The sequence below is a fragment of the Schistocerca gregaria genome, chromosome 4 (genome assembly GCF_023897955.1).
Source record: "Schistocerca gregaria isolate iqSchGreg1 chromosome 4, iqSchGreg1.2, whole genome shotgun sequence".
Classification (NCBI taxonomy): domain Eukaryota; kingdom Metazoa; phylum Arthropoda; class Insecta; order Orthoptera; family Acrididae; genus Schistocerca; species Schistocerca gregaria.
The window spans coordinates 775,397,391-775,424,361 of NC_064923.1; the positions used below are offsets into that span (position 1 = coordinate 775,397,391).

At 43.7% G+C, this 26,971-nt stretch overlaps 1 protein-coding gene across 1 annotated transcript in view; it reads right to left on the bottom strand.

Annotated features, from left to right (window-relative positions):
- LOC126267932 (discoidin domain-containing receptor 2-like) overlaps positions 1–26,971 on the bottom strand; it is a 737,095-nt gene that overhangs the window by 265,440 nt on the left and 444,684 nt on the right. The window contains exons 4-5 of the mRNA XM_049973242.1: positions 15,030–15,261; positions 5,382–5,529 (exon numbers count right to left, since the gene is read on the bottom strand). Coding sequence (XP_049829199.1) covers positions 5,382–5,529; positions 15,030–15,261 — 380 coding nt within the window. The remainder of the gene's footprint in view (positions 1–5,381; positions 5,530–15,029; positions 15,262–26,971) is intronic.

Here is a 26,971-nt window from a genome sequence, read left to right on the forward strand (position 1 = left end):
CACCTCAAAAATTTATGACTTACAATAAAATTATTGGAAGAGCTGTTGCTGAAGTTTGTAACATCTCAATGAAGGAAGCAGCTGAACAAGCACTCAAGGAAAGTGATGACAGTGAAAGTAATGATATTTGTGCGTGTTTAGATGACAGCTGGCAGGAACGTGGCCACACTTTACTAAATGACGTCATGACAGCTACATATTTTGATACAGGAAAGGTAGTTGTTATAGAGATTTATTCAAGTACCGTAAAACTTGTGGTTGTGAAACTGAGAAAGAGGATGAACATAACTGTCAGACGAATTATACTGGTCCAGGTGGTGGGATGGAAGTAGCAGGAGTTCTCAGAGTTTTTAATCGTTCTGTAGCAAACAGAGGTATCAGATACACGCAGTGTTCAGGGGACGGTGATAGCAAGGATTATTACTGGCTATGTGCATAACAACCTTATGGTTCAAATGTCACAATTTCTAAATTAGAATATTTTGGGCATGTCCGGAAGAGAATCGGATCCAGGTTGAGAAGGTTACTAAAAGAAAAGTCAACACTACTACTGGAAGGTAGGAAGAATATAGGTGGTAAAGTTCGCCTGAGAAAATTATAGCTTGGCCATAAGTGAAACGTTGGAGATTTAGAAAAAATGGAAAAACCTGTATTGGCCATCTTTCTCCAGGAGCTTTTCACAAATGGTAATCCTCAGCACTGTCTTTGACTAAATGACCGTGACACTTTGTGCAACTAAAAGGACAATTGCAATATATGACCAGATAATTCTTTACCTGCAGCAGTAATAAATGAAATTGAGCCGATATTCATGATCTTTGTAAAGATACTTTGTTGAGGAAATGTCGTCATGGGAAAACGTGAAATTTAAATGAATCTCTGAATTCTGTCATTTGGCCCTGGTTACCGAAAACAGTATTTCTTCAATTTACAAACCTTAAATTTGGTGTTGATGATGCTATTTTATGCTTCAGTGACGGTGTAACAAGAAACTGGTTGTTTTGGAAGTATTGGGCATAAAATCTAGTTGAAATAACGCAAAATTCTTGGCGTAAATGGAGAAAGAGAGAATTCACAAAGCAGAAATTGATCATTTAAAATGCACAAAAGAAGCTAGACATAGAAAAGATGGACGAAAGGAAAAAAAAGAAGATAAGTATGATTCACATGATGCTCGGTATGGTGCAGGAAAATATTAGTGGTAAGTAATTCTCATTTATAACTATACTTTAAATTGAGTTTTCTAAAAACTACTTTTTTTTACTGTCAGGTACCATTATTTTCTAAACTAATGTGGTTAGAAATATGAAATTTGGTGAAATTGTACAGCGGCTGGTAATAAGTTATTTCAAGTAAACGGAGAACCACCAATCCACCAGAGATTGTTTTATAATAATTAACGTATTAAGAAAGTGAAATTTTATTAATGAAAGAATAAAAAAATAATTTTCTTCAAATCCATGAGATGTACTTTGTTCATTTTACTTGTAAATGCAGGCATGTATGCTATATGCATTCAATAAAAATTTCACGGCTTTAACGGTTACAGTTCCTTTGAAAAGTGTACCTATTCAAAGGGTGAAATAGCATTGGCAGAATAGGGATAAAAATTGCCTTCCGTGACTTCACTATGGCCTCGTCTCAATGAATTCCAATACGGCTCATGTTTACCATTATTCGAGTAATGCACGAGAGTAGATGATGAGCAGTGGCTGAGAAATCTGGGCTCAGCCCTGGCACCTGCGTTCTGCTTTAAGACGGAGACACCTGGCAGTGCAGTTCTGGTGTTCACTGTGAAGCCCATGGAGCAAGTCTACGACTACAGTGCCCCTGGAGCAAGTCTTCGCTGCAGCTCTCCTGGAGCAAAGCGCTTGTCATTGCGCCCTAAAGAGAAGTGCTCTCTTACTTTCCTCTACAAAAATCAGCTGGTTCTGTCAGCGCCCGAATCTCACCAGCCAGTTGCAACAGACTCTGCGAGGTCCGACCAATGATAATTTGATAAATATGCTAAAAAATTCCCTACTCTTATGGATTCTGCCACGATTAACCAGTGACGTATTTTTCTACCTTGAAGTTGGTTAAAAGGCACGAAGTCTCTCCCACTATGTGTAAGTTTTCTATTAACGCTGAATGAGAAGGCGTGCACGTGCGAGAGATTTCCCCTGCTATCAAAATAGCTGCTATGAGCCGATCAGCGATCTCTACCTCTACACCTACACAGATACTCTGCAAATCACAGTTAAGTGCCTCGCAGAAGGTTCGTCGAACCACCTTCACAATTCTCTATTGTTCCAATGTCGTACATCACGCGGAAAGAACGAACATCTGTATCTCCGTACGAGCTCTGATTCCCCTAATTTCATCGTGGTGATCGTTTCTTCCTATGTACGTCGGTGTCAACAAAATATTTTATCATTCGGAGGAGTGACTGGTGATTTGAATTCCGTGAGAAGATTCCGTCGCACCTAGAAACGCCTTTCTTTTAATGATGTCCAGCCCAAATCCTGTATCATTTCAGCGACACTCTCTCCCATATTTCGCGATAATACAAAACGTGCTGCCCTTCTTTGAACTTTTTCGATGTACTCCGTCAGTCGTATCTGGTACTGATCCCACACCACGCAGCAGTATTCTAAAAGATTACGGACAAGCGCAGTGCAGGCAGTCTCCTATTAGGTCTGTTTCATTTTCTAAGTGTCCTCCCAATAAAACGCAGTCTTTGGTTACCCTTCCCCACAACATTTTCTATGTGTTCCTTCCAATTTCAGTTGTTCGTAATTACTAAATTTTAAAACAAATGTTTCAGCTGGCCTCCTCCGGGACTAACAACTCGATCCCACAGTAGCATCGTCATTTTTTTCCCCGTTCTTGAGATCTTACTCTTGCCAAAAGGCATTCTTTGCCCGTCACGCACAATAAAACTTTGTAACGAGCTGGGTCGCCTTCACCTGTCACCCCCTCTAGAGGCTAACACAGCACTTTTCCACTTTTAGCGAAAAACGTTTCTTGCAACACGTGCAGTACCTCTCACAACTCTCACCTTTTGCTAACCAGGTAAAGCCCCTAGCTACAGCACACTACAAGAATCTACCACCGTACCAAAAGGAAAAGGGACAGAAATAATCAGAATTTTAATGACTGGCATTTGTTACTATTGGTTTGAGATTTCATGCAACGTCAGAGACTTGATTTAATTTACTACGCAGACTTTCACACTGAATTAATAAACACGTTGCGGCATAGTTTTGGAAAAACTGCCACGCAACTGCAGACAGAACAAAGTGTACTCAGGTCACAGGCAGGAGGCCCACGCTACTTTGCTCCCTCAGGTAACTGCGGCGACAGGATTGACATCTGGCGGCAAAGTTAAACACTAAAATAAATTTGCCAATTCTCGGGTACAGGGTCCCCCACTAGGGATTAACGTTAAGTAAAAGAAGAGGGAGGAGACTTGCACCACGCTCGCATAATCTGATGCAGACAAACTAACAAGCAAAGCTACCGAGAAACAGTGCATTTCGCCTTTTTTTTTGAGAGCAGAAAATTGCTGTTTTAAGACTTGGAAGTAATTTTAATCGATCTCATTTAGAAAAGGAACTTGTTTCCTTTCAGTCGATCTGAACCGAGCCCTACTGATCAAATTAGGCCCGACTTCTTTAGGTAAAAGAACGAACACGTGCTGAGTCGAATATTAACCCTAGATTACTACACGCTCGTAACATTTACGATTGCAGTATGGTGTGAAACAGGAAATTTTGTACTTAAGTTAGTATGTAACGTACGATTGGAGATCTAATAATTGTAATTAACTAATTCGTAACCTGAGTAGTAATACAATGTAATAATTCCCCCCCCCCCCCCCCATTCAGTGTTCTACGGACATCTGCAGTAAAAAAAGAGGGGAAAAAACGTTGATTTTAAAAAGCCCCCGTTAAGCTAGCTGTGTTACTTTGGTCGGTACTTACTTTCCACAAGCACGACCGTCATCTACGACAAAGCAATCTAGAAATCTGCATACTGGGGGCCCACATACTTCGTTACATCACGTCAACTCGGACTCCACGCACAAAATGTAGGACGATGCTGATGGATATTGCCTGAGTATTTTCATATAACGGGCTCATCATCTACGGAACCTCAGAACAGAATAAATAATAGTTACTATTTATTCAGGTTTTTACTCCAGTTACCTTGGTTTCTGTGGAAATACAAGCCTATAAATGTAGAACCATGAAAAATAAACGACGTGAAACACACAATAGTGCACCAACTCTCGAACCAAACAAAGTGCTACGATGTGGGTAGCCTTGTTGGGTGTAGGGGGGGGGGGGGGGGGGACCTTTAGCACAGTCCAGTTGTGTCGCTCTTCTGCTGAATTCACAGAACCTGTCAAACGAGGTGCCAATTCGCCAACTCTTGATCCGTATACATATCAATACTGGTGTGAATCACTGTTAACGTACGACTAACACTATCAAAAAAGCAAACCTGAGACAAGACCAAGAAGTGCACGCTTGAGATCGGAGAGAAGATTGGCCTCACGGTTGTCAACAGCAAGTACCGTCAGTGAATGGAACAACTTCAAACAACACACGGAGAATATCTTCTACATTTGCACTACTGTGCACGTACGAAGATAAACGGAAGTTAGAAATCAGACTAAATGCGGTTACTCTGTAACCAGTCAGCGTAGACCAAGGATTCACTGCACAAAAAGATTGAGGTAATATTCCTGAACGTCCTCCGAAATCCTGTTTGTATCGCTCTCGAGTACAGCCGGATGTAGTCGTTTACGAAAACGATATTTTGACAGCCCATCATGCATAATCTTCAGGTGCGACATTTAGAGTGAGATCCTCAGCTACATCGCGTCTTCCTTACAATCTCATCGCACCCTACTCCTTCACTCTCTAGCCGGTCTCACGGTGCGTCGGCTTTGGCAGCAGGGGTACACGATCGCAAAGTGGTGGGCGCTAACTTTGCTACCTCAGAGCTTATGCCGCCCTTGTTGTGTGCGGAAGCCACCCTAGCTTCAGTTGGCTGAGCGCTGGGGTCCACGCTTTACTGAGAACGAAAGGAGGCCGTTGTTCACTGCTATCTCAGAACCAACGTATTCTGTCGAAATATCGTGCTTCGTACACGACTGTACCGAATGGACACCCGAGAGCAGCACAAACAGCTGATTCGCTTGGAAAGCTTAAGATCGCAACTCCGGAGGAAATGTTATCGGCGGCGCTCGACCTCACCTCGAATAACGCATTGTCGTAATGAATGAAGAGTGCGGCTACTTTATCACTACGGAGAGCATAGCGCTTCCGGTTTCAGCTTGTCAGAATGCAGTGCAGCGGAACCAGCAGCAGATGGGATGAGTGTGTACTCACGCGTCCAGGGACAGCCGTAGAGCTCGACCCGCATGCAGACGGTCCTGGTGTGCTGGGAGTAGGGCATGAAGCGCACGCGGCTGGCCACGAACGGCAGCTCCAGCTGCTGCCGCACCGCCAGGTACGTGTTGCTGTTGCCCCTCAGCACCTGTAAGCAAGCCAATCCAGGTTGATGTTGCCGCGAAACATTTCGTCTGCTGACACTAGTGGATCTGGGGAAAGTTGATAATTCACTGCCTGACCAAAAAACACCCACAATTACAGGGTCGGATACCAATCTAGCTTCGTGCACGTACACACTACAGTCGAGTAAGTAAATTACGAGGCGTATTCCGAAAGTAAAAAGATGTTTACTATCAAGAACAGTCGTGATCACAATTTATTTATTACTGTGGTCATCTTCAGACCAATGCGTAAGGACTTCCTTCTGCTGTAGTGATTCTGCAGCAGAAGGAGGTCGTTACTCATTGGTCTGAAGATGACCACAGTAGTGGTCGAAACCGGTCACCATAATAAATAAACTGTGATCAAGATTGTTTTTGATAGTAAATATTTGTAATTATTTGACCACTGTTTAATCCCATAATGTATTCGAAAGGATAAAGATGTGTAGGACGGTGTCTCTAGTATGCCACTAGATCGTGTCACGTCTGTCTCTTCAGTTCTGAGCGCAAAGTGAGTACGTTAAGATGCCTAGAAAACAGTGTCTCCCGCCACGTTTGAGTGCCCGTGAGAGATTTCGCCTGATTTGATGCAGCCCACATAACTGTCATGCATTTCCTTCTCCATGACAGTTCTCGGCCGCACTCTGCAGGGGCAATGACGACGCCCCGGCAGCGTTTTATATGGAAAGTATTCGATTTCCCTCCATACAGCCCAGATTTTACCTCCTCTGATTTTCACCTCTGCTGACATGAACTGCTGGCTACGAAGTCAACGTTTTGGCACAGACAAAAAACAGGAGATCAGAGTACAGAATAAATTATTTGTGTCCGCTGTTCTCATAGCGTACATGACTGTTCAGGCTTTGGTTCAGGAGTGATCCTTACCACCGTTCCAAGTCCAATTTTTTGTACAGATCTCTTGTTCGGTTTTAGGAAACCAAACGAAGAACACGTTTGGTGACATTGTCTCTGTAGGGGCGCTGTAAATCTTGCATACAACGGCCTGAATGGCTAATTTCAATGTTGATTAATTATTAAATGGCCCAACTTATCGATTTTTTTTATTAAAAAGCACTTCACACCACAGCCTACCCTGAAACAAACGCATTTCTCATCAACTCGTAGAATCAGGACTCCCGGAGGAACATCCTCACAGCCATGAAATGTCCTCACAGTCCCTTGTAAATAGCATCTGAGAGGGCAGACGTATTGTTTGTATTGCTTTCTCCGTCATGCAGTATCATACAGTGACGTCACCCACAGTCTTTGGCATAAAACATGGCCGCTAGCCTGTCGCTGCAGCGAATAAGTCCGAGTTGTTAAGGTGGATAGTAGCCGGGCAGTGTGACCGAGCGGTTCCAGGCAGGCGCTTCAGTCTGGAACCGCGCGACCGCTAAGGTCGTAGGTTCGAATCCTGCCTCAGTCATGAATGTGTGTCGTGTCCTTAGGTTAGTTAGGTTTAAGTAGTTCTAAGTTCTAGGGGACTGGTGGCCTCAGAAGCTAAGTACCATAGTGCTCAGAGCCATTTGAAGGCGGACAGTAAAACTGGTTGTCTCTCGGAGTTCTAAGTGGTCTGCACCGTCTGACATCACTCTAAGGTGCAAAAATTTCTGGAGAATATGCTGTCTTCCACTCGAGCTGTGACACTGCTGTAACGTCTTGCGGGTTGGTGGTAACCAGAGTGCTATGTTCACGCAAAGTCACGAGTCTGAGGTGTGGACCTTCCCATATTTTTTAAAACCGTATTTCAGGGTCTGCGAAAAGTGTCATTCTGACTGAGTGTCAAAGGTAATTTGCTTCAATTTCTAACCCACCCGTAATAGCAAAACCGTCCTGAAACGTTTCACGAAAAAGACCAGAATAGTCAATGCTCGGGCCCTCTGAGGCCAGCTGGCGTCCGCTCAAGTGATCGCGATCTGGTCCAACTTCAGCGAGTTTCGTTTCTCGCATTGGCATGTATAAAGCTGTTTCACTGTTGCAGTCTGATTTGCCGCACAAAGTAATCTAGGAAACAGAGTGTAACAACACAACACGTGTGATTGTATTTATCACTTGTCATTCTCTTATTTAAAGTTCTAATAACTGTTTTGTAGTTACTTGTTGAATTTTGCATACTTGATTATGAAATGGACTCGAGACTGGAAAAAAAGTCTTTCGTTTGCGACATTGTTTTCACTTTGACTGTAATGGAGGGGTGAAAACAATGGAGGCAGATTGAAACGTTTTTTTCACACAGAACGAGTGATCAGAAAAATCACATTAAAAACGTTTTCTTTTTTCAAGAAAGATCATTCTGAGATGAAAGATTTTCCGCACACAGTAAGTCTCGATAACTGACTTATATGATCAACTGTGGCCATTTAAGCTTTGTGCAGCATTTGTATTCGGCAGAGAGATCCACAAATCGGATTTAGAAGTACTGCGTGCTCTAATTCAAAGCAACAAAAATCGAAGTGACAGCTATTACTGAATATTTCGTGGAATGTTATCAGTTAAGCGTTTGATTATTGTTATGCAGCATTACCTGCACCATTCCACGACAAACAGAAATTTTTGCTAGTGGGACATCCACAACTGTCATATCCGCTACAGTTGTACAGTTATTTACACTCCTGGAAATGGAAAAAAGAACACATTGACACCGGTGTGTCAGACCCACCATACTTGCTCCGGACACTGCGAGAGGGCTGTACAAGCAATGATCACACGCACGGCACAGCGGACACACCAGGAACCGCGGTGTTGGCCGTCGAATGGCGATAGCTGCGCAGCATTTGTGCACCTTCGCCGTCAGTGTCAGCCAGTTTGCCGTGGCATACGGAGCTCCATCGCAGTCTTTAACACTGGTAGCATGCCGCGACAGCGTGGACGTGAACCGTATGTCCAGTAGACGGACTTTGAGCGAGGGCGTATAGTGGGCATGCGGGAGGCCGGGTGGACGTACCGCCGAATTGCTCAACACGTGGGGCGTGAGGTCTCCACAGTACATCGATGTTGTCGCCAGTGGTCGGCGGAAGGTGCACGTGCCCGTCGATCTGGGACCGGACCGCAGCGACGCACGGATGCACGCCAAGACCGTAGGATCCTACGCAGTGCCGTAGGGGACCGCACCGCCACTTCCCAGCAAATTAGGGACACTGTTGCTCCTGGGGTATCGGCGAGGACCATTCGCAACTGTCTCCATGAAGCTGGGCTACGGTCCCGCACATCGTTAGGCCGTCTTCCGCTCACGCCCCAACATCGTGCAGCCCGCCTCCAGTGGTGTCGTGACAGGCGTGAATGGAGGGACGAATGGAGACCTGTCGTCTTCAGCGATGAGAGTCGGTTCTGCCTTGGTGCCAATGATGGTCGTATGCGTGTTTGGTGCCGTGCAGGTGAGCGCCACAATCAGGACTGCATACGACCGAGGCACACAGGGCCAACACCCGGCATCATGGTGTGGGGAGCGATCTCCTACACTGGCCGTACACCTCTGGTGATCGTCGAGGGGACACTGAATAGTGCACGGTACATCCAAACCGTCATCGAACCCATCGTTCTACCATTCCTAGACCGGCAAGGGAACTTGCTGTTCCAACAGGACAATGCACGTCCGCATGTATCCCGTGCCACCCAACGTGCTCTAGAAGGTGTAAGTCAACTACCCTGGCCAGCAAGATCTCCGGATCTGTCCCCCATTGAGCATGTTTGGGACTGGATGAAGCGTCGTCTCACGCGGTCTGCACGTCCAGCACGAACGCTGGTCCAACTGAGGCGCCAGGTGGAAATGGCATGGCAAGCCGTTCCACAGGACTTCATCCAGCATCTCTACGATCGTCTCCATGGGAGAATAGCAGCCTGCATTGCTGTGAAAGGTGGATATACACTGTACTAGTGCCGACATTGTGCATGCTCTGTTGCCTGTGTCTATGTACCTGTGGTTCTCTCATTGTGATCATGTGATGTATCTGACCCCAGGAATGTGTCAATAAAGTTTCCCCTTCCTGGGACAATGCATTCACGGTGTTCTTATTTCAATTTCCAGGAGTGTATTTAGGTGACCCCAATCATTTTTTGCTGCATTACTATTGGCTTGTTTCCGGTCCTGCAGTTTAGAGATGAAGCTTTACTTTAGCTTATAGAGGGAGATGAGCTGAGTCCCTGAAATCTGTTAGGGTAAAGACGCCACTCAACAAATGACTGCACAACTTTAGCGTATGTATCCATCATGAACATTTCTGCGATAATCTTCCGATGGAAGTTTGCTTTATTAAAATATAAAGCATATGTAACATCAGCATGCTACATTAACGTGAATTAGAGAGATATTATACCCTTTGGACTTCAAAAGGATCTGTGTTTACGCGCTGTCCTAAGTCATACTCAAGTAGCATAGAAATGTGCCACTTAGAGTAGACCCGTAAAGAAAACCAGTTAATGAAATATTGAGTGCCACAATTTTATAACTAAAATTCTGTATTCATAAAAGGCATTATCAAGTGTGCAGTATCGTAAGTTTTTAGCCCTTAGACTACTGGGTACTGAAGGTAGCGAGAATGTTGGAGACGTTTTCTTAACATTTTCTTATTGATTTTTGTTCCGCCTACTTGCAGCTCTGTCACAGTATAGCTAGCTTCCATCGAGACTGGAACCGAGAGACTATGCACCCTTCGCTTGAGAGTGCAACCCCGTTACCGAACAATTGTGGCTTTCATCTCCCCTTTACTGCCCCAGTGGTAGCTATGACAGTTAAATCGATTAGCTAGTTACATGTTTCATTGACATATGAACGATTCTTTTATCGAAATTATCGGGAACGAATCAGTTTATACACGTATACATAGTTAATTAACACACTTTTTTTTTTTAGTGCGGCTCGTCCTACCACTAGATTGATTCAAATTTGTAAAGTACGAAATTGTTAGTAGTTTCTTAATCGAGTGACCTTCCTCATCTCAAAACCGTAACGTGATAACCCTATTCCACACCGCAATGAAAATCAGTCAGATTATTCAATGGAACTGCAGAATAGTACTGTGCCATCCAAGACGTAACGCGACCATCGGTGATGTTAGTGCCAACTAGAATACGTTTCCATGTTGTTAAGTTCCTTGGGCGGGGTCGGAATTGTATGCAGCTTATGTATGAATCACATAGTCACCGAGGACCGGAACATCAAATCTATTAGCAATTGAAATTTATTTCCATGTCTGTAAGTAGGTTTAAACACTAGAGCGTCGTCACTAATAATACTCGGATGAAGTGTGCGACTTATAAATTCAAATAAACACCATCAATCATTAACAGTCACTGCTATTTTTGTTTTTCTTCGTTAAGTTTACTGAAAACTGAAATAATCATTCAGCAAACGTGATCACTATTTTGGAGTATATCTAGTGGTTATACCGGAAACATTATCAGTAGCCAACACATGTATTCATCATTATAAACTTCGAAAATAGTTCTTAAGAGCACTATCATTGCCACTATCCCCAAAACAGAACGCAAATGAAAAAAGACAGCAACAGAGCATTGACTGAAAAAGTTTGTTTTGGGGGCAAATTTTGATTACCTTTTCTCTCTCTCTCTCTCTCTCTCTCTCTCTCTCTCTGTGTGTGTGTGTGTGTGTGTGTGTGTGTGTGTGTGTGTGTGTGTTTGTGTGTGTGTTTGTGTGTGTGTGTGTGTGGGTGTCTTTAATGTATTGAACAGTGTGTATCTTCTGTTTTCGTTCCACTGTAATACCTTCTGCATGTCGAGGTTTTCTTTTATTGCAAGGTTACAATATATGCTATGGCTATATTTTTGTATTTTTAAATCGGTTTTTGTTTTAGTTGGGGGACAGCTGTGTGCATTTAGTGGTCAGAAAAGTGCTACGATGGTTGTTACTTTTTAGAGTTCTGGCTTGTTCTCTATGTCTTGTTTTAATGTTCCTGCATGTTTCTTGTATGTGTATTGACTGACAAGTCTTGTATGTAAGTTCATATATGCTTGATCTAGATAACAGGTGGACTGTATGTACAATAATTTCATCTGTAACTACGATGAATGCAAGGGAATCAAATGGAAATGGTGAATATGGTAAAACAATTATATTTTACACATAAGTAGTCATCCCCATTAAAGAAGTATATTGGAAAGAATTTTTCTGGAATGGTTGACCTAAGAAAACGTTTCAGGCTGTACTATAGATTCAGTGAAGTCAAAGGAAAGAGCGAGGAACAAAATTTTTTGTGATATTTCTGCTCACTGACCGAAAAAAAACCACAACACCAAGAAGGACTCGTATAACAAAATGGCTCTGAGCACTATGCGACTTAACTTCTGAGGTCGTCAGTCGCCTAGAACTAATTAAACCTAAGTAACCTAAGGACATCACACACATCCATGCTTGAGGCAGGATTCGAACCTGCGACCGTAGGGGTCACGCGGTTCCAGACTGAAGCTCCTAGAACCGCACGGCCACAACGGCCGGCAGTCGTATAACGTAAACGGAAGGCGGTAGGCGTGTTTCTACATCTGAAAGATGATATGTGTTCACATTTCTCGCCAGTTGCATAAGCATAAGGCTGGTGGAGACACTATGAGGATGCAAATAAGGTTCGCTTTAAATGCGCCCTGTAACGGTCGTGACCGTTAATTACCTTGGAGATTTAACGTGATGAGTTGACGTTGGTCTAGAATGCCTTTAAGGCGACAAAGGCCTGAGTTGGTGCGAGGCTCCGTAATAGGGCTACGAGAAGCTGGATGTTACTTCTGCAGAAACACTTGCAGGACTATAGCCGATGTATATGATTGTTGGCAGCTGTTGTCACGAGAATGCACAGTCGCAAAGAGACCGGGCTCCGGACGGCCACGTTGCACTGCCGAGAGGGAAGACCGTCGTTGTTGGCGTGTGGGTCTGGTGCATCGTACTGCATCTGCAGCAGAAATCAGACCAACAATTGGCACCACAGTGACATAACGGTTACAAATCGGTTATTTCAAAGACAGTCCAGGAAGACACGCTCTGTAGTGTACATTCCATCGACCCCAAACCACAGTCATTTTCTGATGAAAGCTGGTTCTGCCTCAGTGTGTTGGCTAGGAGGAGGCCAGTGGGGGCCTGCTGGACACTGGAGTCACGGGCTGGAGAGCGATTTCGCATGTCAGCAGGAGCACACTCGAGTTATCGCACACACCCTGACTGCAAATCTGTACGCCAGTCTGGTGATTCGACCCATTGTGCTGCCACACATGAACAGCATTCCAGAGGCTGTTTTCCAATAGGATAACCCTCGCCCACATACCGATTCTGTAACCCAACATTCTCTACAGAGTGAAGGCGTATTGCCTTTGATTGCTCGATCACAATATCTGTCTCCAGTCGAGCACATATTTGTCATCGTCGGGCGACAACTTCAGCAGCTTCCTCAAACAGCATCAACTGTCCCTGTATTGAGCGACCAAGTGCAACAACCACGGAACTCCATCCCACAAAGTGACATCCGGCCCCTGTACACCTGCATTTTATATTTGCAGTGGCTTGTCTCGTCCTTACATTAACCTGTGATGTTGCAATGTTAATCAGATAAACACTGAGCCGTGGTAAAAATTGCTATTTTAAAGAGCGCGCCGCAGCGCGTAGAGTGAGGCCTAGCCGCCTTCCGTTTCTGGCGGTGGCGCCGCTGTGGCAGTCGCAGCTTTGGTGTCTCCCTTTGGTGGGAAAGGGGAAAAGGTTGCCTGTTGCCGAGCATTTAAGGGGCGCTATGAGCTCGCCAGTGGGTCAGTCTGGGTCCGTCTCTCTTCCCGAGCTTGCTAGTCTGTCTCTCGTCTGCACTGATTAGGCAGTTGGTGTCTGTCGTTCGGATCTACCTTTAAAGACTGCAAAATGAGAGTCTTTTCACTCCGCCAGTAAGAGAACTCAGCCAGTGGTCGCCCGGTCGGGGCTTAGTTCCTGCATCTGAGCCTGCGCGTTAGGCCACCAGTCTGCTCGAGTTTGCTCAGGCAATGGTCACTGGCGGTTGGATCGCTCGGTTGGTCGGTCGCGCACTGAGACACGAGATGACTTGTCCGTCTTGAGCGTCAGCACATGTGAGGTCCCCACGTGAGTCCAGTGGGCCGCGCCGCATAGAGAGGGGTAGTGGCTCCGCGGTCGACACGAGAGCAACGGGAGTCAACCCACGACATCAGTCTGGCCGGTGCGAGCTGCGACGCTGTGAGACGGAAGATCGGCGCGCCTTCCTGCGTCCGTTGAAGTGGCTGGCAGCGGACGGTTCGGGAAAGCGATTTGGCGGTGTTGCGCCAGGTCTTCTCGAGAAATCGCAGTTCATTAGAAGTTAAGTGATTGGTGATATGTTGTTTCATTTACTCTTGTTAAATTGTACTTGTGTTCTTGGTGAGATCACCAGCCGTTTTGCTTTGGGGTTGTCCCACCATTCTTCTCCGTTTGCCCACCCGCGGGAAGGTGGTTGATTATAAATTGGGTGGTCCGTTTTTCCCTTGTGGAGTAGGGGTGGGTTAGAGCAAGCTGTGGTTCGGGTTGTTCGGTAATCTGCCTGTCAATCTATCGTACGTTAGTAGCTGCCTCTGTCATGTTTGTCGGATTTGGTGTGTTAACGAATTTATTGCTTGGAGTGTAGCGGCCTAATACCTGAAATATGTGTTGACCTTTGGAAACTTTGATACTATTGCCTATGATCTTGAGAGGCGATATCTGTGTACTATAGAGCCTCTTAACTATTGTTTGGCCAAACTTGTAGAATTTTATATAAGATTGCATTTCATGGGCCTTTATTTAAATGATCATTTTAGTATATAAAGTTGCCACCCTTTCACCGTAAGACTTTTCTTAAAAGTTAAAATCAAGTTGCACCGTCGGTGGCAAGGTTAATATTTTAATTGTTAGTATTTTGTACCATTTCCGTTCCTCCTACGGGGGTGCATAGTTTGTGAGATTGTGTAAATTGTTAAAACTCTTAGTTTAAAGTAATGTGGTGTGTTGCAGATTTGCACCTGTGTAGTCTTTCAGAGGTTTTGTGTACGGTCGTGACTACGGCCGTGTAAAAAGGGAGCGGCAAAGTTCTCAGCCCGAAAGCTCGTATAGTCAAAACTTGTTCCTTTCTGCCTCTGAATAAATTGTAACTTCGATATTTAGATGGTGCTTTCTGATTATAATTTTAAATCTGGTTCTTTTAAAAAAATCTTTTAGGGACTATTAAAGTGAATGAAATTCCCATTTGTTAAAAGGAATTTTTTTGATGAATCGCTAGCAAAAAAAAAAAATAAATTCTTAGAAATATTCTTTGGAAATGAGTCACCGTTCAAACACCTTACCTAGACAAATTTATTCTCAAATTTGCACTACATTAATCATTTTTTGGTGTTGTGGTTTGTTTCCCATCATACAGGGACTTCTTCCGGTGGAAGTCTATGAAAACGACCCATTAAAGTTACCCTGAGGACAGGCACGTACTCTTCCTCCTAATGTGTATGAGAGTGGATACGGTGACCTGTTGACGACACCCACCTTGCGCCCAGCGGAGTCTCTGTAGACGGCCCAGCGCTGCAGCGCGTCCCTCCAGTAGAGCAGGTGGAAGGACTCGGCGTACTCCTGGCCCTGCCCGTTGCCGAAGCGGCCCTGCGTCTCGGTGGCGGTGATGAGGTGCGGCCGGCCCAGGTCCACCTCCAGGAACTCCTGCACCTCGCTGCTGATCTGCGCCTTCGGGCACCACGCGCCGCCGTTCTTCTCCTGCCGGATCCTGCGGCAAGCAGCGGGGGCGTCTCAGCAGTTTGCAAAGAGTACACACACACGCTAATGGCGGCCACCAGATAGTTCTTTGTGCGTACTTTTTCTACGACGTTTCAGAAACGGCGCGTTCCAGGTGTTCCTAGTCCAGCGATCGCTGTGGCGAGAACTCGTAATGACGGGCAGCCGGCATCGGCAACTGCGCCCAGTGCCGTGCCTGACCCCCACGTGGGCCACCTGTCCTCCACCGTGACTCAACGTCACGCGAGTAGCACCCGCGCCAACCCACACCAGTCCCCCATGTCCCCTCGCGTCTATCAACGGGGCACTTAAAAGGTGGGCGAAAAAATTCAAAAATTGATACAGATAAATGGACAAGACTAATAATAGAAATGACACAATACGTGAAAGGAACTCTCAAAGTCTTTTTCTACAGTGTTTATAAATGTTCCACGTGTTGACCTGTAAGGTTTTCATATGTTTTCTGCCATTGTAAGTAATTCACCTGTACTGTACTGGGACAAAGATGCATAAGCGCAGTGCTCGAGTAGTGCATAAGATCCTCAGCTACGCGTTTGGATGCAGTCTGTGGACAGCAAAGGACCTGGAAGAGCATCTGAACGGAATGGACAGTGTCTTGGAAGGAGGATATAAGATGAACATTAACAGAAGCAAAACGATGATAATGGAATGTAGTCGAATTAAATCGAGTGATGCTGCGGGAATAAGATTAGGAAATGAGAGGCTTAAAGTAGTAAATGAGTTTTGGTATTTGGGGAGCAAGAGAACTGATGATGGTCGAAATAGAGAGGATATAAAATGTGGACTGGCAATGGCAAGGAAAGCGATTCTGAAGAAGAGAAATTTAGTAACATCGAGTATAGATTTAAGTGTCAGGAAATCGTTTCTGAAAGTATTTGTATGGACTGTAGCCATGTATGGAAGTGAAACATGGTCGATGAATAGTTTGAGAAAGAAGACAATAGAAACTTTCGAAATGTGATGCTACAGAAGAATGCTGAAGATTAGAGGAGTAGATCACATAATTAATGAGGAGGTACTGAATAGAATTGGGGAGAAGAGGAATTTGTGGCACAACTTGACAAGAAGAAGGGACCAGTTGTTAAGACGTGTTCTGAGGCATCAAGGGATCACCAATTTAGTATTAGAGGGCAGCGCGGAGGGTAAAAATCGTAGAGGGAGCCCAAGAGATGAATACACTAAACAGATTCAGAAGGAGGTAGGCTGCAGTAGGTACTGGGAGGTGAAGAAGCTTGCACAGGGTAGAGTAGCATGGAGAGCTGCATCAAACCAGTCTCTGGACTGAAGACCACAACAACAACAAACAGAATTTAATTATAATTTATAATTATTTAATTTACACTAGTTAATAAATTACAATAATTGAATTATAACTTCTATACGACGACCTGAGGTGCACGAATGCCCCATTACGTTCAACACTGGGGTGCTATTCCAGTGCTAGAGAGCCCCAACAATAGTGATGATTCAGGGGCAAAAGAAGCTGAAGATATGAACCTAAGTTTGTTAGGGTGGGCAATCGACTCGGGTCGTCGGTGCAGCAATGTTGGCCGTAGTGTTTCGGGGGTGTAACGGTGAGTATTCCTGCTTAGTAAACAAGGAGACATGGGTTGAAGTCCTGGCCGTATCACAAATTTTAATTCACTTATTCAGATTCTACCATTATCTTAGAGAAAGGTGAGACGCAAATGTCTGGAAGAAAATTTAATAATGAGATATAAACAGAATGTAGTTTTTCCGAAACGAACTTTCTTTGATGTAAAACCATCTTCCATCATTCTCAATAGAGTTCCGAATGTAGTGTCGTGTGTGCATTGTACCTTACGTCACACGAAGCCACAGTTAGTTTCTGACAGGCAGAAAACAAATTCTGTAGTAAGTAGCTTCTTTGTTGTTTTGCTGGTACACATGCTGGTTTCTATTTGCTTTCGAGAACGTCAGCACAACAGACACGAAACATGCTGAGCTCGAGGTAAGTAACTTTTATTTCAGGGCAGACCTTGCTGTGCATTCTTGTGAGGAAAAACTTTCAAGTCAGAATTATCAGGCGTTGTCTTAAGCAAGCACGTTACTTTAAAATTAACAGTGTATATACAGGTAACGTCAAATACTTACTTTCTTTGTGATCAGTGCTGCATTTCATTTTTGTGGACATTTTAAGTCAGAAATTTCACTTCTTGTCAAGCAACTTTCGTAATTTGTTTGTGTTGAACCGGAGACCTAGAAACGACGGAGAGGCTTCGTCCCTGCCGTAGCCCTCAGTGGTTCACAACCCCACCACAGGCTACAGCAGTCCACCTACCCCGCCGCCGCCCCACACCGAACCCAGGGTTATTGTGTGGTTCAGGCCCCAGTGCAACACCCTCCACCCCTCCTCCTCCCAGAAACGTCGCATACCAGACAAGTGTAACCCCAGATGTTTGCGTGGTAGAGTAATTATGGTGTACGCGTATGTGGAGGAAGTGTTTGCGCAGCAATCGCCGACACTATGTAACTGAGGCGGAATAAGGGTAACCAGCCCGCATTCGCCGAGACAGATGTAAAACCGCCTTAAAAACCATCCACAGACTGGCCACACACCGGACCTCGACACTAATCCGCCGAGCGGATTCCTGCCAGGTGTAAGTAGGCTGTTTAGGTTTTTATGTTGGCAACGTCACGTCGCGTTCTGCATTAAAATCTCTGACTGCGCCGTGTGCAGGTGTACAGTCTGTGGCTGGTTGGACTCATTGTTGGAATATTCGCTAGTGTAGTGTCAGGCAGTTGGATGTAAACAGCGCGTAGCGTTGCGCAGTTGGAGTCATATATATAAGATGACTTTTGAACACTATTAAGGTAAATACATAGTTTGTTCTCTATCAAAATCTTGCATTTGCCAAGTATCCCTATCAGTAGTTAGAATCTTTTATTTAGCTGGCAGTATTGGCGCTCGCTGTATTGCTGTAGTTCGAGTAACGAAGATTTTTGTGAGGTAAGTGATTCACGAAAGGTATAGGTTACTGTTAGTCAGGGCCATTATTTTGTAGGGATTACTGGAATTCAGACTGCGTTGCGCTAAAATATTGTGTTTCAGTTTAGAAATGATCAGAATAAGCAAAGAGAAATCTGTCGGAGTACGTTCAGTTTTACTCAGCTGTTTCTGTATCAAATAATGTGGAAGTTTCCCAGCACAGTCTTTTTTTGCATTCAAAGGGGAAGTTTCACGGGGACCGGCACGCCTTCCCGTCCGGAAAGTAGTTCGTTAGACCGAACGGCTAACCGGGCAGGCCTTTCTGAGTACGAAACGCCTTTCAATTTTTTCACGTTAATAAATAAGTCACGTTAAAGAGTTATTTTTGGAACAATTATTATCTGCAATCTTTTCTTGAACCTAACTTTACAAATCGGAAAAAAACACCCGTTTCGTCAATATGGGACTGTCCAAAAGCAATTTCACTGCTAAACATACCATGACAAGCGTTTATCTGGAATCTGAGCAACATGTTCCTTTATAGTGACCTTCAGCTCAGTTACAGACCGAACCTGTCCCTGAATTATAAACGCGTTGTTTAGATATTCCCATAGCCAAAAGCCACATGGACTCAGATCTCATAGTCAGTACTATAATGTATCATAAACTGAAGTTTTCAATACAGTATTCACAATAAAGGGTAAGTGCCTCTGGAACAATACGTTATTTCTCGCACTACAGCGCTTCAAGTTCGAAGCTACCTCCTACGGAAAAAAATTTTTTGAACACGCACAAATCGAATAACTGATAAAACTCATTTCGCTGGCAGGGCTTCTACCTGTTATGAAAGGCAAACATCTGGAAGAAGTTCTGGAGAATCGCGATAACGTTCGCTTTTGCGCCGACGGAGCACGCGATCTAAAATGAAATCTGCTCTGTTTTGAATACGTGCCCGCTACGTGACAGCACTTAAACACCACTACTTTAAAGAGGCATCTGATGGCTGCGCAAACTGTAGATGACGTGTTGCTGTACCACCGACGTAGTAAAAGATGGTGTATTTGCTTCTTTTTTGTAATCTTTCGGACACAGGAGGCGGTAGAGGTAAATAAAACCAACGTAAGATAAGATTTAGGAGAGATGTATTCTAACCACAGTGGTTTCATCAACCACGTCCATCTAGAATTGAGAGGACTTGTGAACAATTGCGGTTCAGGACGTGGGAGACAGGATGTAAACACAGTGTTTTATTGTAACTGGGTCTCAGAAGCCGACGCTGGATCTGGGAGACATGAGCTCAGTCACTGCGTTTCATTCAACCAAGTGAAGCCACTACTGAGAGACAGTTAAAGCTCTGCAGTAATAGTGATTTAAGGACAATATTTCTACTCAACGATGTCCATGTCTCCTAAACTACAAAATGTTGAAAGAGGAGCTGTGAGAACAGAAGGTCAGTTTGGTCGTTTTCGTGGTAGTACGAGTTCTCCGGCCACCAAGCCTGGCTGTGAGCTGCTACTCGCGTCGTCACTATTCTACTTCTCTCACTGGTATTGCGTTCTATGAGGAACTCTTAGTTTGGTTCCAGATTTGTGTTCAAGGTATCTAACTACCCCAGAAGCCGGAGTTTCCCGCTCCTGTGAGCGATGCACATTTTATGCATGTCTGAAATTGAGTTCCAGTGTAGGTTAAGCTACGAACACCAAATTTGGTATAGGGTTACAGTTAGGTTTAGTAATACATTGAATTTATGGAGAAACTGCCACGTTGTGAGCGGGGTGGTATGATTAGAGTAATTTGTGTTTCTCTCGATTTTGGTCATGTCACTGAGAATTATCTAGCATCAGTTTTGATCAGCAGTCCATAAGACAGTTCAGATGAGAAATCTGTGGCAAGTTTGAAGCCCTTCATACCGATAACACCGGGTGCGGGAATGTTTGAAAGATCTCATAGGACCCCAAATAACAATTTTTTCCGGTTAGAAAAATTCCGACTGGCACGGTTTTATAGATGGAAAGATACGATTTGCACTGAGGAGAAAATAAGGGCTCTGCCTTCTTAGGAAATATTCAGGAAGTAGGTAGCTGCCCGAATCGGGTAATGGATAGCGGTTTAATATTTCATTACGAGAACGCTTGATCGTCACGGAGTCTGTGCAAGTAGCGAAAATCAACAAGCGCTCTCATAAATAAAGATAATCTGGAACAAGTTTTTATTTACCGGCTACCTGATTCAATCTGCGCTGGAGGTCATCTTCAGGTCGAGGTTGGAATAAAAAGACAATAACAATAATGATTTTACTAAATGGCGACATTAGAAACACTTGTCCAATGGGTTGCAGAAATAGCAACGAAATAGTGCGAAGGCCAACGTACCTGGTGCCGCAAAGTGCTCTTTGTCAACAATTGTGTGAAATTAACGTAAAAACAAGGATGTGGAGAGAAAAATCTCGTATAGTCAAGTGATATGTGTATAAGTCAAAGATGAGTATATTAAAACAGTGTAACATTATTTCTCCATATTAATTGAAAAAATTAATAAAAATTTAGAGTTAAAGGACTGGTTAAAGCAGTAAATTTCTGCACGAACAGTGCGTTACACAATAATAGATAAAATGTTATAAACATACCGTCAGGACACTGTGCATCGTACATTTTCGTTCTTTTCTACCTATTTTAAAAAATTGTACAAAACTACTGAACATTGTTTCAGGTGTATTCCGTAATTTTGGGCTGTCTTTTAAAATATCTAAACTAGAACGAAAATTCCCGATCCACAGTGTGCTGTCAGTATGTTTACAACGTTTTTTTTTAACTTTTATTGCAGGTTCGAATTCACTTAGCTGTGACATAATTTACTCTCGACTACACAGGACGCTGTTCTGACCACTACTGCCATTCGCAACGTATCGAGGACACTGCACAGGTGAAATACAACAGCGGAACCGGCACGCTTTGCCAGCATCTGCATTTGTATTCAAGCGTGCGATTCTCGCAGTGTTTGCACGTTTTCCTCCATCCCCTGCATATACAAGGCACAGACACGGGGTCAGGGAGTTCTTTGGCAGTACAGCTACGCCGAATCCATTCGTTTGATTTTCCGATCAGCACAAAGCGAAAAAAAATGTGGAATCCGAATATTTTCGGCCAGGTAGTGACGAGTAGAGAAAGTAACAATTTACAACGCTCATCGGTGAATGGTGCGGTATAGACATTGAATTAACTGAAGTGTGCGAACAATGCTGGTTAATTTAAACTTTCACGTGAGTGTTGGTCTGTGCATTTGCTACAGTCACATCGAGTCAGGATTAAATAATTCTGATTGGCGTATTCAAATGAGGCATTCAGAATATTTTCGTATGCCTTCCGGTCTTTGCTGTAAATACTGCTTAGCAGCACTAATGTATATCGGACAATGTTTCAGGCTAAGCAACTTCACGAACTATTACTAATTTTCCTGCTTGGAAGGGTGGTATATTAGGATTTGTTAGCTGTGTATTGAGTTGTTCCTGGTAATAACAGATGTTTCATTACAAGGATAGTCAATTATTGATCATAATCTGTGTTACAAATTACAGCCATAAACGGCACTGTCCGCGTCGTGATGAACAAAATGTAGGACAAGCTTAGAAATTTTTTCTGTTCATGGCGTTTTGTTATTTCTTCTCACGTCCTTGTCGTAAGACAGAGGACATCACACGCTTACAGGCTAGCATACTGAACCGTGTCGTTTGCCACGGTTCCTGTTTTACCTTGGTTTATTTCTGTTTGGAGTTTCCGTGCTTTCGTAGAGGGCATTGCGGAGCCATCGCGATCGCGTCTAGCGCGTCCGCTGGGAGGTGACGGTGTGCCTTGAGGAGGACGGACGAAGAGTAAAGACGAGTGTTTGGCCCTGCACGACGGTCCTGGAGTGGGATGCTCGGTCCCTCTATGCAAAGTCTGGATGGGACCAAAAACACAGGGCGTGGTGGCACAAGATGGCGTAAATCTGTGGACAGCCCTTGTTTTCCGGTCATGGACTGCGGAAGCTATGAAGCCCGTCTGCGGCTGCCAATGACTTCCAGAAGCTGGTGTCGTCACTGAAGGTAAGATTATTCATCTGGTTAGTGCAACGGTCGTCGACTGGCGGGGCCAACCTCCCGGTGTTGTGGGAGCTATTAATAACTGTGTGGCAACGTTTCTCTGCTTTGAGTTTGTGATCGGAAATTGCCTTGTGTGTGTGTTACTGCCCCCTTGCATGATCGTGCATTTAAACTCCATGCTGACTTACTTAAGGCGCGCGTCGTAAAGAAAAAAAAAATTTTTGGCTGTGGATCTTCTGCAAGCCGTTGTTTTCCCATGGATTGCGTAGGTCACTGTTTGGATAAGCACGTTGCAAAATGTTTAAATAACCTCGTACTGTCTGGCAGAGAGAGAGTGAACTGTGGCCCACTAATTTTATGGATGTCTGAATTGCGAGATTCTATTAATGTTCGCTGATATCTGTTGTGTTTTAGAGCGTAGGCATATTTAACTTTAGTCATTGTTATTCTGTATATATTCTTGTCTGAAGGAGTTTACTCGCCATGGAATTAGTGCTCTATTTAATTATATTCAAGGTAGTGCTAGAGTTTCTATTTGGTAATCCGCCTAGCCACGAGTGATGTCGGTTGCTCGTGTCTGAAATGTTCGGCCTATTGGGTAGAGACAGCTGTTGACTTGTTCTCCTCAGCATCGAATTCCCCTATTGATACTACGACGGTAATTCTGCCGGAATCTCATTTGCAGAAGTTATCAATTCTTGTGTGCACAAATAAAGCTACCTTTGCCTCTGTAATTTTCGTCCGCTGGCCAGCAAGCTTTGGTTGATGATTAAAAAATCGCCAAATGGTCTTCGCCCAACCTAGTGGCTCGTGTTGGACGTGTTCCCTTTCCTGTTAGGGTAAATGTTTCCTCCTCCTGGTGGAGCAATCCTCTTTCCCGTGCCACTGTGGGGTAAGAGTTGCCCGAGCGTCTATTGCCGCTCAATGTCCCAGGGGAAAGAAACAAGAGGTTAAGTATCTACTCCACCGTTATGCCAAAAAGGGGGAATTAGAGTAGTTCTGCATAACCTAAGTATTGTACACTACTAAGATAGTTCTAGGTCTAGGTTTGGAGAAATTGCTGTTTGGTAAAATTTAGCCTTCTGTGTTGGTAATGCGGCGTATTTCACGATCCAACATTGTTACAGAAGTCAAAGATTTGGTTTTGATACATTTGCTGAGACGTGACTTAATTATTTGCTATTGATGTTCAAATGAATCTTCTTTAATCTGTGATTGTAATTCTTAATGAGTGATTGTCCTAGACGGTGTAACATTTAATGTACTTCTGATTGTCCCCTATGTCGCCTACTGACTTCATTCAGAGACTGAAAAGGTGGTCCTTGCTCAAGTTTATGGGACTTTATTAACCGTTGACATTTATCGTTTATGGTCTTATATATATATGTTTGTTAAAAAGGAATAATCCTAGATTCCTATTGTTTATTAAGTAATTCTTAAGTTATATAGCAAATATTACGAGTGCAAGTATTCTCTCATTGTTACACTTGCTTCTTCTGTGGTTTGCACTGAAGGGTGTGACAATAAATGCAGACTCTAAAGTGAAGCGTTGGGGCGAATTAATCCTTTCCGTTATCATTACAGTTACAGATAACTGATTGTTTGTCGCTTGTTATTGAAACTGGTTGGGAGAATAGTTTGATTGACCCCGTAGAAAGAATACGTCACATACAAGTAGCTGAGAAATAGACAACAGTAAATCACTTTTATGGCAAGAAACATATTTAACTGCACTCCTGCAGATTCACAAAGAATGAGCCACAGCAGACCACGAAATGTAGTTTGTAGTCAAAATATTGAAATACGTTTTTTTATAACATTTTACTGTCCGATGCCAAGAATTTCTTCCAGAATGTGGAAGTAACGAGACGTGCGCCCTGCGCTAATGCGTAATATGCATTTCATTCTTTAGAAGTTTCCGGCACCAAGTACGGCCAAAATTTGTTATTCAAATGCGGAACAGCCGAGGTGCTGGCTGCGTGCGACAAAAACTGCGGGCTAACTTTGCAGAAGAATGTTTCTTATGCACGGCGTTTGTCGCCCACATACCGGGAAACGCGGGGCGCCGTTACTGCACCGTAACCGAGTCCCCGACACAAGCTCGGATCTCAAGCGTTCTCTCTAACACAGTATTTTGTCCTGACTGGTGGTTGGTTTGTAAAGTTCGTTACAGTAGTTGACTTCAGTGATAACAGTGCGAGAATAACGAACAGCTTCTTGTCCTTACTCATAGCACAGTGGCACATCTTGTGGGGCAGAGAAGATACAACGTGAGAAGTCTATCCGGCCGGAGTGGCCGAGCAGTTCTAAGCGCTACAGTCTGGAACCACGCGACCGCTACTGTCGCAGGTTCGAATCCTGCCTCGGGCATGGATGTGTGTGATGTCCTTAGTTAGGTTTAAGTAGTTCTAAGTTCTAGGGGACTGATGACCTCAGCAGTTAAGTCTCATAGTGCCTCGAGCAATTTGTACTTTTTTGTTTCTTTGTTTTGTTTTTGAGAAGTCTGTATTTGTAAAAAACATTCTTCACATTAAAAGCTGTGAGGGCATGAGCAAGTATAAGGAAGTAAAATAAAATGTACAACTGAACTGGACAAAGTCAAAACATTACGGACAAAGTAAGGTGTTACAGTTATTACTGGCTTTCCGTCTTGAGCTTACTGCAATTTAGTTAAAGAGAACTTAACACCAGACGCGTTTGCTTTTATTTATAAAGCATCTTCGGTGCTTATTCTGTATATTTGAAACCCACATTTTCACATTTTTGGTTGTTTTGGATTAAAAAAGTGGCTCAAATGGCGCTGAGCACTATGGGACTCAACATCTGAGGTCATCAGTCCTCTGGAACTTAGAACTACTTAAACATAACTAACCTAAGGACATTACACACATCCATGCCCGAGGCAGGATTCGAACCTGCGACCGTAGTGGTCGCGAGTTTCCAGACTGAAGCGCATAGAACCGCTCGGCCACACCGGCCGGCTTGGATTAAAAAGAGAGTTTTGTTGATAACGTTAGAGTGCACATTACTTACTGTGTTTCTTTACATATTCTCGAAATCACTGCTTCTTCGCTCCTTGCTAGCATCGTCTGGCGTCGAAAGACTTCGTTTCACATACACACATGGCAGTTTTTGCCTTTATGCAGTATATCTTGGGCTGCATTTGGGTTATTTACACTTCACCTTTGTAAATCGAACTAAAAATATGTAACAAGTTTGTGAAAAGTCGCTACTCATTATATAGCGGAGGTGCTGAGTCGCAGATAAAACCAACAAAATTTTCACAATATTGCTACATTTCATCCTAGATTTTCCTTTGTTTGATCTAAAGATATATATCTTTCTCACTACTCAGTTCGACTTACAAAGATGAAGTTTAAATAACACAAAGGTAGCGGAAGAAATACTGCATAACGGCAAAAATTGCCAAGTGCGTGTGTGAAACGAAGTCTTTCGCCGTCAGCCGCTGCTAGCAAGGAGGGAAGAAGCAGTTGTTTGGAGAACATGTAAACGAACACCGTCAGTAATTTGCACTCCAACTTTATAAATGAAACGCTATTTTTAATCCAAAACATCCAAATATGTGCAAATATATGGATCCCATTTACCGAATAACCACGGAGTATGCTTTATTAATAAAAGAGAAACGTGTCTGGTGTTAAGATCTCTTTAATTAAATTGCAGTAAGCTTAAGACGGAAAGCCAATAATAATTGATTTTGACACCTGTTGCGTAAAACGGCCATGCAAAAAAACGTTTGAGCTATTACAGGCTGGGGAAAAAAAGGCAGATAATTAATATTTATATCATACGCAGCAGAATATATTTGCAGATAATCGTAGTAGAATTTAATGACATACAATTTCTGTAATATTTGTCTATATGAGTGCGAGAAGGAAAAATGTGAAAGAGTACATAAAGAAATAAAACAAGCGTAAGTGATGACCTATTATCATCACCATCATCATCATGATTTAACAGCTCCCATTTCTCAGGTGCTCTCTGCAAGCCTCCCTGTGTGGACATATCCTACTGTTCATGGCGCCATCACCTCTTCTCGCTGCAGTGTACACCTCTGTTCAGTCCGTCCAGCGCATTCTTTGTTGGTTGTTGTGCCGGCCGAGTCCTGTCCCCGTATTGACTCAAGTTGTTCTCGTTGGTTCCATCCTTAACGTGTGCTGAAACCACCTGACTAAATACTTCGACTTGCTCTAGTAGTTCTGTATTAATCCCGGAGATCTGTCACCTCTTAAGATAAAGACGTTTTATATAAAATATAATTAATAAGCTATTGCATAAGCTACGATCACCAAGAAAGTTCGTCACTGCTTCGCACTACCGTGGTATGTATTCAAAGAAGCTATGCGTCAGTTCACGTGAGAAATTTTGCCCTTCTAGAAAAGTGTAACCTGTTTCTGTGAATTGGTCGTGAAAGCTGGTGACTTAACTGTCTCACCTCTTCCACCCCACTCTGGAGTGTGTTTAATACGATAGGTCACTTTGAAGAACGCTAATACAGGGAACTGTCAGACACCTTCACTCTGAACCACGTCACGTTGTGGGATGTGTCCATAGCATCGGCATCAAGCAGTGCAACAGGTCGACGGAACTCGTGCTCGTAACTTAGACAACTCAAGAACAGTCAAGACGACG